This window comes from Urocitellus parryii, chromosome 15, assembly GCF_045843805.1.
Source record: "Urocitellus parryii isolate mUroPar1 chromosome 15, mUroPar1.hap1, whole genome shotgun sequence".
Classification (NCBI taxonomy): domain Eukaryota; kingdom Metazoa; phylum Chordata; class Mammalia; order Rodentia; family Sciuridae; genus Urocitellus; species Urocitellus parryii.
This window is the reverse complement of record NC_135545.1, coordinates 43438982-43454791: the sequence shown is the minus strand read 5'-3', so window position 1 is coordinate 43454791 and position 15810 is coordinate 43438982. Positions and strand designations below refer to the sequence as shown.

Here is a 15810-nt window from a genome sequence, read left to right as displayed (position 1 = left end):
AGGGGTTGGCTGTATCAATATCTACTTCAAAGGCCTAACTCTTTGCCATAAAGCTCCACCTACTAAAGGTTCCATCATCTCCCAGTGGTACCCTGTGCCAAGCCTTCAAGACATAAGCTTTGAGGGATATTCAAGATCCAAACTATATGTTATGGTTTGCATATGAAGTGTCCCTTCTGCCAAAGCTCCTGTCAATGCAGGAATATTCAGAGGTGAAATGATTTGATCATGAGAGTTGTAACCTAATCAGGTCATCCTAGTTTGAATGGACTGATTAGGAGGTCACTCTAGGCAGATGGAGTGTGACTGGACAAGTTGGGTCACTGGGGGCAGGCCGTGGAAGGGTACAAGTTCCCCACCCTTTCCTCCTGACCCCATCCTGAGCTGAGCAGCTTTTTTTTCTGCCATGTCCTGTCCCCATGATGTGGCCTCACCTTGGGCCCAGACAATGGAGATGGCCATCTATGGACTGAAATTTCTGAAACTGTGAACACCAAATAAACTTTGCCTCCTCTAAGTTGCTCTTGTCACATATCGTGGTCATAGCAATGCAAAAGCTACCCAAAACACTGTAATAATTGGGTTCCCCCAGGAACCAGATCCTGATACAGGAGCCAGTTGGGGCACTTTTATTTATTTGCTATAGCTGCCTTGTGGCTCTTAGTTTTCTCATCTGTACAACAGGTTGGTGGCAAAGGGAGCATGAGACTCTCTGAGACCTTTTCTTTTACATTCTAAAATTCTAATAAGCCATTCTTTCCCTGGCTCCTTTCTCTCAGTGCCTTATTCAGCTCCTTCAAGGCCAACTCAGAGGGCTTCCTCTGTCAGGCAACTTCCTGGATTTCTCTAGCCTCTGGAATTCCCTCCCACTCTTTCTCCAACTATAAGCAAGTTTGAACACTCAGGTTAGCACTCTTATTTTATGGATATAAATAATCTCTTTCCAAAGAAAATTAACTTTTTTTTTTTAAGAAACTGTAAGATAAAATATATGGCCCTGGGTCCAATCCCCAGCTCAGGGGAAGAAAAAAAAAATGTCTCATAAGTGCAAAGTGCAATAAGGAACTCTCCTCAATACAAGCAGGATGAAAGGAAGACTGAAAAGGAAATCAATTTCTGTGAGATTCAGAGGCATTCAATATTTTAATACCTTGCTCATGTATCACCTAAGATTGTCTCACATTCCACTGCCACCACAAAGCCTAAGACACAATGGCTTGGTCAGGACAGAATCAGTGCCAGCTTCACCTCTGCCACTCTAGCCTCCATTTGCCCCTCTGTAAAGTGGAATAATCATGGCTGTGCCAGTTTCTGCTGTTCTAATGAAACAAGATGACTTATGTGGTGACCCTGGATTCTTTCAGCTTTGTAACTTACCATCTGGGTACAAGCTTGGGTGACTTGGTTTCCTTTTTTCTTTTCTTGCCCTGCTGAGAATTGAAGTTAGGGCCTCACACTCGGTAGGTGGGCCCACCACTGAGTTATACCTCTAGCCTGGGGCCTTGGCTTTCTCCTCTCTTCTTCTTTAGAAGGTTGTAAGAGACCTTTTTTTTGGAGGGATGGTTACCAGGGATTGAACTCAGGAGCATTCAACCACTGAGCTACATCCCCTGGCCCTATTTTGTGCTTCATTTAGAGACAGAGTCTCATGAGTTGTTTAGGACCTTGCTTTTTGCTAAGGCTGACTTTGAACTGGCGATCCTTCGCCTCAGCCTCCTGAGCCGCTGGGATTACAGGCATTTGCTACTGTACCCGGCTTGCAAGAAACCTTTATTCAGCAAATATTTATTTATTGAGTATCCCCTTTGTACCAGGTACCATTCTATGGATTGGGGACACAGTAGTGGAAAAAAGAAAAAAGTCTATGCCCTCATAGAGCTTATGTTCAGAGAGGGGAAGAAGGCACTCAAGACAGATAAAATAGAGTGCAGTATCCAGGTGTAGTGACACACTCCTGCCTGTAATTCCAGCAACTCAGGAGGCTGAGGCAGAAGGATCACAAGTTCAAGGTTATACCCTATCTCAAAATAAAAATTTTAAAAAGGGTTGGGAATGTAGCTCAGTGGTAGAGTGCTTGCCTAGCATGCACAAGGCCCAGAGTTCAATCCCTAGTACCGAAAAAACAAAACAAAACAAAACAAAAAAACAAAAAACAAGTACAATATGGTAAATTAATGCTATGGAAAAGATAAGGTATGGTGGTGGCCACAGGGTTGCACGTTTCAAAGGGTTACCCAGCTGAGCATGGTGGCATGCACCTGTAGTACCGGCTACTTGGGAGGCTGAAACAGGAGGATCACAGGAGCCCAGGACTTCAAGGCCAACTTGGGCAATGTAAGAAGACCTTGCCTTAAAAAAAAAAAAAATTGTGGGTAAATCCAGGGATGGCATCTCTGATAAGCTGGCATTTGTATGATGTCTGAAGGAGAGATGGGAACCAACAGGTGTCTAGAGGAACCAACAGGTAGAGGGCAAATATAAAGGCTCTGAGGAAATCTGGTTTTGATTTACAGAAACTTTAGCATATAGTCTGGTACATGGTATTAATTCATGACACTCAAAGAATAATTAACTTTGCAATCAGTTAGCATTGGTTTCCCAGAGTGCCTTGGTCTTCAGTTCCCCTGGGGTGACACACTGAGGCCTTCCCTGCCCTGCCCTATCAGCCACCAGCCCTGGCTTCCTGGAAGGCCATGGGGACAGAAATGGTTGGAACTGAGCCCCACATTCCTGACCCCACCCATCTCTGCTCAGATTCCTCTTGGGCTGCCACACCCTGAGGCTCACCAGGCATAGGGCACAGGAATGCTGGGGCAGCAGAGGGGATGGCAGCTCCCGAACTCCCTCTAACTTGAAGGGGGCCTAAGAACCAGCAGCAGGAACAATAACAGCAGCTGGCACTAATGGACTCCAAAAAAATGCACGTCAGGCATGACACTGAACACTGGGTGTTCTTTTAACATCTTCTTGGTAGAGGTTAGCCTAAGTCACCCCCAGATATGCCACCTCAAGGACTGCATGGAACCAGGGCTCTGCCCTCTCAGATTAGTGGTCCTCTCAGGCAGGGTCCCCATTCAGCAGTGGGGGAGAGAGAGAGAGAGAGAGAGAGAGGAATCTTGCTGCTCCTGCCTACCAGCTCTGTAGCTGCGCACAGGCCCAGACAGGCCCCAAACTCCCTTTTAGTGACTGAGGATGGCTCAGAGGAAGAATCAGGTTTTGCCCGCTCCCGGTGGAGCTGAGTCAGGTCTTTTCCCAGGCTTTGTGGGACTGGGCCATGTCCTGAACTCAGCTTTCATCCAGCTGAGGCATGGAAGCTGAGGCTCAGGATGGGGCACCAGGGCCCTTACCTCTCTAACCTCCTACCATATTCTTTTTGTTTTTATTTACTTATTTTCTTATGTTCCTGGGGACTAAACCCAGAGTCTCAGGCATATTAGGCAAACACTATAACACATCCACAGCACTTTTAATTTTAAATTTTGAGACTCAAATTGACCAGGCTGACCTTGATCTTTCAATCCTCCTGCCTTAGCTTCCAAGTAGCTGGGATTACAGGGGTGTGCCACTGCATCCAGCTACTTTCTGGCCCTTTCCCACTGTGTTCCAGACACACTGGCCTCCTTGCTAAACCCTGAGAAGCACACCTCTGGGCCTTTGCATTTGCTATTCCTTCTAATGTGACCATGCTTGCCCCCTGATATCTTCAGACCTTGATCAAATACCATCTTCTCAATAAGGCCTTCCCTGGCTACTGGGGACATGATCCCTTACCCCAGCCCCTTCTTCCCTATGCCCATCTCAGTTCTACTTTCTTCTTTGGCCTCATCTTTTACCACATGTGTGTTTTATTAATTTGTCTTTATTAATGGTCTGTTTCCCTTTGAGAATTCCCTTAAGTAGTGCAGGAAGGGCCTGTGCTCTGAGCTATAGAGGGCTCTGCTGTGGTCCTTTTGCCCCTCTCTACAAAGCTAAGGAGTTGTGAGTACTAGAAGCTGCCCCCACCCCCTACCTTCTAGATCATTCTCTGCCCAAATGGCCCCAGGTTTTCCCCAGGCCTTTCCTGAGCAAACAGCCAGCGTAGCCCACATGTGTACTCCTAGGCCCAAATGGTGGTCAATGGAAGCTGTTTTGGGGAACCAGTGACATGGGCTGGGGTGTACACACACACACACACACACACACACACACACACACACACACACACAAAAAGAACCTCAAAGCACAGGGTGGGAAGAGGAGAGAGCGGCCATGTTTCCTGGGATTGGGGCTGATTCTCCCCACACAGCCACATTCCTCCCCAGTCCCCTGTGTCCCAGGGTCCACATACAAACCTGGCTTCCTCGTCACTGTGAAGATAAGCTCCCCCAGAAAAGAACTCAGGATAGGCTCTTCTTTTTGTTTTGTTTTGGTACCAGATTGAACCCACGGGTACCTGACCGGCTGAACCACATTCCAAGCCCATTTTATTTTTTAATTTGGGACAGGGTCTTGCTAATTTGTCCAGGCTGCCATGAATTTGTGATCCTCCTGCTTCAGTCTCCCAAATTGCTGAGGCTATCAGTTTCCTTTTAAAAAGGTAACTATAAATCCTCTGCATGGTTAAGAAGTGGGAGGATGTGCCAGGTATGATGGCTCACACCTGTAATCTCAGTGACTGGGAAGGATTACTGGGAGGCCAATTCAAGGTCAGCCTGGGCAACTTAACAAGACCCTATCTCAAAATAAAATTTAAAAATGGGCTGAGGATGTAGCTTAGAGGTAAGGCAACCCTGGGTTTAATTCCCAATGAAATTTCCAACAGGGGAAAAAGAGAAAAGGACTCCATGTATTTGAAGGCTCTGGGCAGTCAGAAACCAATAAATGTTAACAGCTGCTGCTGCTAACACCTGCCGCCACGCCACCACCATCACCTTCATCAGCATGTTCATGGCAGTTCCTGCCTGTTGTGGTTCTTGGCTGGCCAGGCTGGGAGGTGCCCGCTGTGGCTGTGGTTTGGTGAGTGGTGCCCTCTGCTGGGCATGAAGAGAAGAACCTTTCAGAAAACCACAGCCACTGCAAGTTCCTGCAGTCTGGGAATTTCTGAGAAATTTCCATCTGGAAATGCAGTCTCCACTCAGGGTGTGAGTGTAGAGAAAAGGAGCCACAATTGGCCCTATCAGTCCCTCGACTACAACATTAGTAGTGATAGCAAGAAAATTTATGTAGTCCTTGCAATGCCAGCATAGTGAGGCAGAGCAGTGAAGTGATTTCTCCAAGGCCTCAAGGTGGAAGTGCCAAGATGTGCTCTGAACCGTGCCAACCCTGGAATTGAACCCAGAGTTGCTTTACCAATGAGCTATATCCACAGCCATTTTTAATCCTTTAAAAAATTTTTGGAGTACTGGAGATTTAACCCAGAGGGGTTTTACTACTGGGTTACATCCCGCAGCCCTTTTTACTTTTTATTTTGGAACAGGATTTCACTGAGTTGCTTAGGGCCTCATTAAGTTGCTGAGCCTGGCCTTGGAACTTGTGATCCTTCCTCAGCCTCCCAAATTGCTGGGATTATAGACATGAGCCACTGTAACCGGCCCTGGTGGGCTATTTAAATGGGAATAGGCTCTGCCTTTAATCTGAGAGGAGTTGGCTCACAGAGCTGAACTGAACACACAGCAGGTGAGCTGCTAAAGGGCTTCCCAGGGGACTGCCCTCCACCCTGTCAATGGCAGACTCATCACCCAGCTGATTTAAGGGACCCTTCCTAACTGGCCATCCCTTAGCAGTTCCCTGACTGGGTCTTAGCCCTATGTCTCTTTGTGAGTCCCCTTGGTTATGGAAGCCTAGCATGTTCAGGGACAGGAATTTGGATCCTCTTGCTACCTGACCTTCCAGGAATGAGAACCATCTTACTGGTGCCTCTCCAGGGCCCAGGCAAATGGGAATTATCTGTACTCCTTTGAGAAGGAGGAAGGATTGTTGATGTGCCCAGGCCTGGCTGGTCTCAAGTTCTGCTCTAGGGGACTGAAGGAGTTCCTTATTTGGAGTTTTATCTTTTCCCTTCTGTAAAACCACAGCAGATTGGAGCAGTTTTCAAAATATTCTGCATTTGGGGTTTGTAAGGAGACACACTGGAAAGATGGGGCTGAGGACACAGGTCTCTGGGTGCCCAGCCCCTTCTTCTCATGAAGCTCCACTTTTAATTTTTTGGTACTGGCATTGAACCCAGGGTTACCACTGAGCTATATCCCCAGGCCTTTTTATTTTTTATTTTGAGACAGTTTCTTGCTAAGTTGCTTAGGGCCTTGCTAAATTACTGAGGCTGGCCTTGAACTTGTGTTCTTCCTGTCTCAGTCTCCCAAGTTGCTGGGATTTCAGAGATAGGCACCACAGGCCCATTCTTTTTAATTCAGAGGTTGGTGACTGGCTTCATCACTGCAAGAATCTAGGTCCATCCACAGAGGCCAGGCTTAGCTGGGGAAGGTTGCTATACCTCCTCAACTCCCTCCAGAAGTCTCCAGAGAAAAGTCCAGCTGAAGAGTGGCTATTTGGTTTTACAATTAGTTGTAGCTTAAGATAGGTTTTCCTGCTTCATTCAAGCTTCTGTGAAAGGAGCTGAAAATAAGGGGCTACAGAGGCAGCTAACTGGGACTCCCAATCCTCCCATACCCCCTTATCATCCAGAGTAACAGGGTCCTGGTGGAGGGGGATTATCAGCAAAAGCATCAGGTCCCTGGCTGTGGGGATCGGAGGCAGTGGGAACCAGGAGCTGTGGCTTGGGAGGAAAGACAGGAGGCAGTCTTGGCAGAGGGCTAAGGCACTATGGACCAAGAATAATGAGAAATCTATTAGATTCCCTTTTGACTTCTCCATCCAAGGACCTCCACTGTCAGAGCCTAGGTGAAAAACCTTTGTGTCGGAATCACCTGGGGGCTGGTTAAACCAGACTGCAGGCCCAACTCAGTAGGTGAGGCTAGTGTTGTTGGGTCAAGGTCTGGACTTTTGAGTACAGCTGCTTTGAAGAATTAGTTACGCTCACTGGGCATGGTGGAATCCCAGCTATTCAGGAGGCTAAGGCAAGGAGAATCATAAGTTAAAGGCCAGTCCCACTTAGTGAGACCATTTCAAAAATAAAAAGGGCTGGGGATGTAGCTCAGTGGTAAAGCACCCTGAGGTTCAATCCCCAGTATCTAAATAAATATTAAAAAAAAAAAAAGAATTGGTCACTTTTGCGGAAGGAAACACTTATTTCAACCCTAGCAATTCCTTTAGCTCTATTTCAGATGCTTTTGTTTCATTGAAAAATTTGAACTTCCCTTTAACAGAGGCACAAATGGAATCTTCTATCTTTGATTCCTCATCCTTACTCCTGCACTTGAGCCCTGGTCTTATCAGAAACGTTCCAATTTCCCTGATATTCTGGGTGGGTTCTCTATCCTCGCCCCCCCACCCCCATTTTGCCCGCTTTTGATGATGACCAGGTATTATTTAAGAAAAATAAAAACCCCACAATGAGGCCATTCTTTTTTAAAAAAATATCTTTATTCATTATTTTTTATATGGTGCTGAGGATCAAACCTAGTGCCTCACACATACTAGACGAGTACTTTACCAATGAGACCCATCCCAGCCCCCCAAAAGACCATTCTTTAAAGCAGGGAAACCTCCTCAGAGGCTGAGTATGAGGGTATGTTTAAAGGAAACAATGGAAGTTAAGTGCCATCTGGATCTAAAAGTTCTAAGTTGCAGTGGTTTCTAATTAACAAATAGCACAATCCATGCACCAGATATTAATTCATTGAATCACATAAATCTCCCCATTTTATAAATGAAAAATCTGAGGCAGGTAGAGGCTAAGCAACCTCACCTGGGCTCTGGTGGCACTCAGCCCAAGGGGAAAGAGGTGAATGGTTTTGCCACAGAGGAGCAGCTCTTGAATTTGCAGGGAGAGGACAGGTCCGTACCCCTCCACCATAACCCCTTACCCCACTGCTGGACTCACCTGAGTATGTAGGGGAACCCTGAACTTCTCTACCACAGAGGGAAGCTGGGAGGAAGCCAGTGGGGGCGGAAGAGCCTAGTCCCTTTGCACAATGCGGAAAATGGTAACAACCACTGATACGAACCTTAGCAGGGGGAATGGTGTGGTGAGGAACTTAGATGTCAATAAAGAAGTTAAAAAAAATTTTACTCCACTGGCATCTCTGGGAAAAGTTCCTTTAATAAAAACACTTCTAGTACATTTATAACGATTGTCATCACCTTCTACAGCACACAATAGGGAAAGTAAAAAAATACAGGACAACCTAGACACACACAGTATAAAAATGCAAGTGGGAGGCCTCAGGGTCTGGGGTTCAGAGGAATGCACGAGGGCAGTAAACCCCGCAGGCTGCGCTTCTGGAGGGCTGAGGGGACACTGAGAAGACTCTAAAAAACAGCATTAAAACAACAAAAACAAAAACACAGGGGCTGAGGAGATAGCTCAGCGGTAGAACTCTTGCCTAGCATGCTCAAGGCCTTGGGTTCAATTCCAAGCACCACGAAAATAAAACAAAAAATAGGGAATACCGTAAGAGGCCTCTTTCTAAGATAAGGTTCCATTCCAGAGGGAAAGTCATCATGGAGCATCAGAGACGGTCCAGGCCCAGGATCTGGGCTGAGCACTTTATGGCAGGTAAGAAACATCTGGAATTTTGGCCTGAGGCAACCCTGATGAGGCTGAGGGGTGGTCTGAGGTGGTCAGGGGTGAAGTCTAACTGTCACATCCTTCCATACGGACGGGCTTAAGCATCCGACCTGTTCATGGCAGACTTGCATCCTCTTCCTTCCGAGTTGCTCAGGCCTCTTCTTGACAAGCTCCGAAGTCCTTGGCTTAAATGGGGACTGAGACCCCTTCGAGAGGCTGCTGTGGCCTGACATTTTATTCCTGGCACAGCCGCCTAGTCATCCTCACCGCCTCCGTACATGTCCGCCAGCTTCTTGAAGCGACTGCCCCACTCGTTCAGATAATCATAATCCTGGTCTTGGTCAGAGGCCGAGGAGGTCAACGAGCTCAGGGAGGCGGCATCAGAGCCACTGCCCTCGTAGTCGAACACTAGCAGGGAGTCGTACGGGGGCGCTGCAGGGTCTGTGTTGGCGGCCTTGAGGTTCTGTGCAACAGAGAGCAGGAGTCAGGAGCGCTGGGCCTGAGGCTCCGCTGCAAGGGCTCAGGTCATCAGAGGACCTTGCAGAGCCCCCCTTTCCTCAGCTGCCCGGCCAGCACTCCTCTCCCTCAAGGCTTCGAAGGTTGAAATGAAACAATGCCTAGAAAGCGGTTAGCACAGGGACTCAGCATGGCAGCTCGGGGCAACACACACCAGTGCTGAAGGGCAGGGACCCTGCAAACAGACTGTGCCTGAACTCAGTCTCCACACACTGGTTTTGGGATTTGGGGCATCTCTGAACTGCTCTGTGCTTCTGTTCCCTGTCTGTAAAATGGTAACATGTCACACAGCTTTAGAGGAATAAATGAATACATGTAAAGCTTTACCTAGCACATAGTTGGACACTATTTTATCATTTGTAGAATGATGTGGGGTTTAAATGAGACAGCATTTGCAAAATGCCCCAAATGCGTCATTCTGGAAACTTTCCATTTAACTGGAAGGATGAGCTCCAAGTATTTAGCTCCAAAGTATCCTCTGGGAACCAGGTGCCCTGAGCAGCTTTTCCCCTTGTGTGAGACACTTGTTTTTTGCACCACATTCTTCCAAACATGCTCAGGTTAAATAGAGGCTCACCACTGGATTATTTATCCATCTCTGCAGAAGAAAGGACTGAGGCAGAGGGTTTGAGTCAGGGCTGAGGCCTCCTGACCTCCCACCCAGGCTTCTGTCCACCCACCCAATTAGTTGTGAATTTCATCTAATTTTTTTTTCTCTTTTTCTGTTAAGGACTGCCACTCATTGATCACTATGCTGGGCTTATATCATAGACCTTCCATATATCTAGTTCACTGGTTCTTCATCTTTGATTTACTTTCAGAATTAAAACCCAGATCCCAGCCAGATCAATGGATTCCAGTCCCTGGGGTAAGTTCTGGTGGCCTCTGAAGTCCCAGGTGATTCCAATGGCAGGAAGGTGCCGAAGCCACAGTTTCTAAAGCTTCCTCATTTGAAGCAATTCATGAAGTAATTCCTAACAGAGATTCTAAATTTTCCTCTTCATTGGAATCACCTAGAATCTTTAGAATTCAAAGCCAGGTAGTATAATTCCAGAATATTCTCCTAACAACTGCTATGTTTGAATAAACGAATAAATTATTTCTAATCTACTCTTTCTTTCTTTATTTTTTTGGTACCAGGAATTGAATCCAGGGGCACTTAACCACTGAGTCATTTCCCCAGTCCTTTTTAAAAATTTTATTTAGAGACAGGGTCTCACTGAGTTGCTTAGGGCCTCACTAGGTTACTGAGGCTGGCTTTGAACTTTTGATCCTCCTTCCTCAGCCTCCTGAACTGCTGGGATTATAGGCGTGAGCCATTGTGCCAGGTTCTAACCTATTCTTAAGTAGTCTGCAAAACTGTATTTTATGGGGAGGAAACCGAAGTCCAGAGATACACAAACATACAGAGATCATACAGCTGGTTGGTGGTAGAGCCAGAATTCAAACCCAGAAACACGAATCCAGGGCCATGCTTGTTCTCCTGAGCTGCTGATGCTAGATTTAATTAAAGGGCTGTGCTAGGCTGGCTTGCCATTTCTCACCTCAGTGATGAAGTTGCCAATTTCATCCGGGTTGGCTGGCCGGGGCCGGTACATGGGTGTAGGGATGAAGGTTGGTGCAACATCATTGCGGAGAATTACCTCAGGCCTGGCCTCTAGACCCCGGTGGAGTTGCGTGATATCATAATCCTTCAGGAAAAGAAATGAGAACACAGGATTGAGACCTCTCCCCACCAGTAACACTTCATCCTTTGAATGCTAGGGTTCATAGGTAGGTCTTAGAAGACTGATAAGGTCAGCTGCAAGGGCTCAGGTCATCAGAGGACCTTGCAGAGCCTCCCTTTCCTCTATAGGAAATTTCCTCTACAGAAATTTCTGTAAGTCCTCATTCCTACTCTCCCTATCTTCCCCAATTAAGTGCAGTTTTAATTGAGGTCCATTGGCTGGACCACAGGCACCAGGGAGGGACCATATCCCCTCAGAAGAGGAGCTGATAGTCAATCCTGTTGAAGACTGATCTTCCAGGGCTGGTCAGTGCAGCTAATGTGGTCAGTTAGTTGACCCAACGACCCCTGCCTCAGTGGCTCACCTGGTCCTCTTCACCACCACCCTCTTCACCATAATAGAAAACATTGTCACGGGTGTCATCTTCTGGGAGCAGAAGGGGCTCTTTGACCTTCCGCTTCTTTCTCACCAATAAGAGGAGCACCAGCAGGAGGACTGAAAGAATTGGGAAACGTGAATATTCACCCCCAACCACATCCCAACCACATGGCCAGCCAAGACTTCACGCCCTCAGAGCCCCACCCAACCTTAGAGCCCCCACTTAACAGCCAAAGCTTAACACACGACAGTGGCTCTCCCTGCACCTAGGAAAAACCCAACTGCTTACCAAAGCTTACATGACTGGCCCTGCATATGCCTCCAACCCCCGACACACACTCACCCCCTCACACACTCATTCCCGCCCCCCACCCCACCCCCTAAAGTCAACACACTGGCCTCTTCAGAGTTTCTCAAATATACCCAGCAGTTTCCTACTTTGGAACCTTTCCTGGGCTGACTCCTCTCCACCCACTCTCCATGCATATACATGGCTTTACCTTTAGGTTTAGGCATAATTATTTCCTCCTAGAAGCAGCCCAACTCCAACTCCATTCCATCCCACTTCCCACTATAATTCGGTATCATTTATTGTCAGACTTCCCATACTGGTGTTTTTTTTTTTTTGTTTTTTTTTTTTAATTGTGCTGGAGATTAAACCTAGAGTACTCTGTGACTGAACTATAGCTCCAGCTATTTTTATTTTGAAACAGGGCCTCCCTAAGTTGCTGAGACTAACTTCAAACTTGCAATCCTCCTGTCTCAGTCTCAGGAGTAGCTGGGATCACAGGTGAGTGCCACCATGACTGGCCTCCCTGAGAGTTTGTCAAAACGCAGATTACTGAGTCCTATCCCTAATATTCTGGAGTTCTGAAGTGGGACCTGAGAATCTACCTTTCTAACAAATTCCTGTTACTACTAATGCCTAAGGAACCACCGCTCAAGCCTGAGAGTATGTGATGGCAGGACCACATCATTTGCTAACCACTTGTGTCTCTAATGCCTGGCACAATCCAGAAGCTCCAGAGTGTGTCTACTGAATGACACTCCTGGAATTAAGTGTCTAAGGAATGGATGGGCCATGTTGGTAGCTTCTTGGTCCCAATTCAAAGTAGAATCATGTCTCCATGATTCTATTCCAGTATCGGAGTGGGAAGGTGTGTGGTACTCACGTAGCAGAGCCAGGACAGCCCCCAAGACAGGGAGAATGAAACCGCCCTTCCAGGGTATGGGGCAGGTGTCCACGTGGCCACGGCAGTCGCACACAGTGGCACTGATCACTGTTAGCTGCTCCTTGTTACCATGGTCAGAGAGAGAAAGGTGCACATCGTATGTGTCTTGCTTCAGAAACTTCTTTAGGGACAAGGCCACTGTATCTCCTGAATGGACAGAGCATTTATTAGTCTGGAGATGCCATAAGTGTTGGAACTGAATACATTATGATGGAGATTGGAGAACAATGTCTGCATTTGAGCTAAAGAGAAATATCCTGAAAAATTAATATCTATGGCTGGGATTATAGCTTAGTAGTAGAGTTCACGCTTAGTATATGCAAGGTCTTGGATATTATAATAATAATAATAATAATAACAACAACAACAACAACAACAACTGGCTAAAGCAAATTCATTGTCTCAGAATTATTAGGATATAAAAATTAATTCATCATTTAAAGAAAAATCAACAACTGCCAAGCATAGTAGCATACAAGCCTTTAATCCCGACTAAGGATTGTAAATTCGAGACCAGCCTGAGAAACTTAGTAAGACCTTGTCTCAAAATAAAATTTTAAAAAATGACTGCAGGTATAGGTCTGTGGCACAGCACTTGCCTAGCATATGCTAGGCCCTGGGTTCAATCCCCAGTACTTACTGCAGAAATAAATGAATGAAATAACAGTATTTTTAAAATGAAAGCCTTAACAGTTATGTGATATGGACCCAATAATTCATCAACACATCAGCTCCTAGACTGTTCTTTGCCTCAAAAGAATATATTATTCTTCCCATGAAATAGACCTAAATCATTTAATGTTTACATTTAATGTTTACATTGGCCACTTGTTTTCATATTTCAATGTCCACTATCATTTATTATGGGAATTACTTTGTTTTATTGGTTATATAGTCTAGGGTCGCACCACAACTTTATTTATTGTTGGGGATCGAACCAGCCTCTTGTGCATGGTAGGCAATTGCTCTACCCCTGAACTGCATTCCCAGCCCTTACTTATTATTGCATCATTTTGCCATTTATCTATCTATCTATCTATCTATCTATCTATCTATCTATCTATTTATTTATTAGTAATGGGGACTGACCCTGGAGACTGAACCCAGTATCTTGCTCATGCTAGGCAAGTGCTCTATCACTGAGCTACACATCCCCCAGCCCTTTTTAAAAAATATTTTAAGCTGAACATGGTAAGACAGGCCTACAATCCCAGCAACTCATGAGGTCAAGGCAGGAGGATTCCAAGTTTGAGACCAGCCTCAGAAACTTAGTGAGGCCCTGTATCAAAAAATCAAAAGGATGGGGCATGTGGCTCAGTGGTAGAGGGCTCCTGGGTTCAATCATCAGTACCAAAGAAGAGATAAATACTTTATTTTTTTGGTTCTAGGGATTGAACTCAGGGGCCCTTGACCACTGAGCCTCATCCCAGACCTATTTTGTATTTTTATTTAGAGACAGGTTCTTACTGAGTTCCTTAGTACATTGCTTTTTTGCTGAGGCTGGCTTTGAACTTGTGATCCTCCTGCTTCAGCCTCTGAGCTATTGGGATTACAGGTGTGTGCCACTGTGTCCAGCTAAATAAAAAATTTTGAAATAGGGTGTTGTAGTTTGGATCTTTAGTGTCCCCTAAAAGCCATGTGAAAGACAATGTAGTAATGTTCAGAGGTGAAATGATTACGAGAGCTCTAACCTGGATTAATGGTGGATCAGTCTATTTGATGGATTAATAATTCGAGTAGACCATATTGGTGGTAACTATAGGGAGGTGGGGTGTGGCTGGAAGAAGTAGGTCACTGGAGGTGTGCTCCAGGGCATTGTATCTGGTTGTGCCCTCTTGCATGCTCCCTCCCTCTCTGCTTCCCATATACCATGAGCTGAGCAGCTTTCCTCTGCCTTGCCCCCTGCCATGATGTTCTGCCTCACCTCGAACCCAGAGTAATGGAGTTGGTCCAACTGTGGAACAAACCTTTGAAACCTTAGCCCCAAATAAATTTTTCCTTCTCTAAGTTGTTCCTGTCATGTATTTTGGTCACAGTGACAAAAAGCTGACTAACATGAAGGGACTCGCTAATTTGCCTAATGGCTGGTCTTGAATTTGTGCTTCTTCCTGCCACAGCTTCCTGTGTAGCTGGGATCAGAGGTGAGCACCACTGTGCCCAGCCATTATTTTGCTTTTATAATAAAAATTTATACCTCAACTACATGATTTAATTTTTTTTTCAGGGGGGATACCAGGGACTGAATCCAGGGGCACTTTTTTGAGACAGGGTCTTGATAAGTTACTCAGGACCCGCTAAGTGGCCTAGGTTGGTCTTGAACTTGTGATCCTCCTGCCTCAGACTACAGGGTGGCTGGGATTTCAGGTGGGTGCCATTGTACCCAGCATGATTAAATATGAAGTAGCTATATTTCTATGTGATGACAACTAAATCCAAATGCATGTGACTTGGTTACATAGTGGTATGTTAAACCAATCAGATAGGATGCTAACCCATGTTATCACAGCATTAGTGATTACACACAAGTTCAGGGATGCCAGAAATATGTCATGAAGATTAAATAGGTGAATGCATGAAAGTCCATACTTAGTTCAGGTAAGCAGTAATTTGACCAACTAGCTTGGCTTCAAAGGCCCAGGGAAGTAGCAGGCTGAGCACAGAGCAGAAGCGAAGTTCAGTGGCCCACAATTCAAGCACTCGGGAGAAACTGTGGCAAACCCAGAGTAGGGAGGGACGTAGGTTGTAAGTGAGGAATATAATAGGGTCAGGGGTCTCTTTGAAGAAAGGCCTTCAGTTCAGACCCACCTTTCTCAAGAGAGGCACAAACAGCATGGGTGGAACATTTTTCATCCTGCAGGATTATCCCCAACATTGTGGCATCTCTCACCCACTAATCACTGGTAATCACAACCAACCTCTGAGTTTCTAACCCACCCCTCAGGCTTACAAGCTATTTCAGCACTGACCTCAAGCCACTTCTAGTTAAAAGGATCTGTACACTCTAAGTAAGAAGGCCAGAGGCAGAATTCACAAATTTAGCAATGGCAGGCAGAGATACTTCTGCAAACTGAGTATCTGGTCTACGGTGTGGAGAGGCCAACATGGGATATGTCACCAAACATTGGCACCATGCTCTAGGGCTGATTTCTCAGTTGCTGTTAATGATAGTGGTGGCAGTGACTAAATAGATGCTTACTATCTGCCAGGCCCTACCTTAACCCTCACCACAACTTTGAGAGGCAAGTAATGCAATTAACTTCATTTTATAAAAGCAGAAATTGAGGCGGAGGGA

The 15810-nt window shown here is 46.0% G+C and overlaps 1 protein-coding gene across 2 annotated transcripts in view; it reads right to left on the bottom strand.

Annotated features, from left to right (window-relative positions):
* Positions 1 to 8918: 8918 nt before the first annotated feature.
* Positions 8919 to 15810, bottom strand: part of Cdh3 (cadherin 3) — a 46187-nt gene continuing 39295 nt past the window's right edge. For both annotated transcript variants that reach the window (XM_077793132.1, XM_026404516.2), the window contains 4 exons: positions 12459 to 12665; positions 11273 to 11403; positions 10726 to 10872; positions 8919 to 9128 (listed from right to left, as the gene is read on the bottom strand). In XM_077793132.1, coding sequence (XP_077649258.1) covers positions 8919 to 9128; positions 10726 to 10872; positions 11273 to 11403; positions 12459 to 12665 — 695 coding nt within the window. The remainder of the gene's footprint in view (positions 9129 to 10725; positions 10873 to 11272; positions 11404 to 12458; positions 12666 to 15810) is intronic.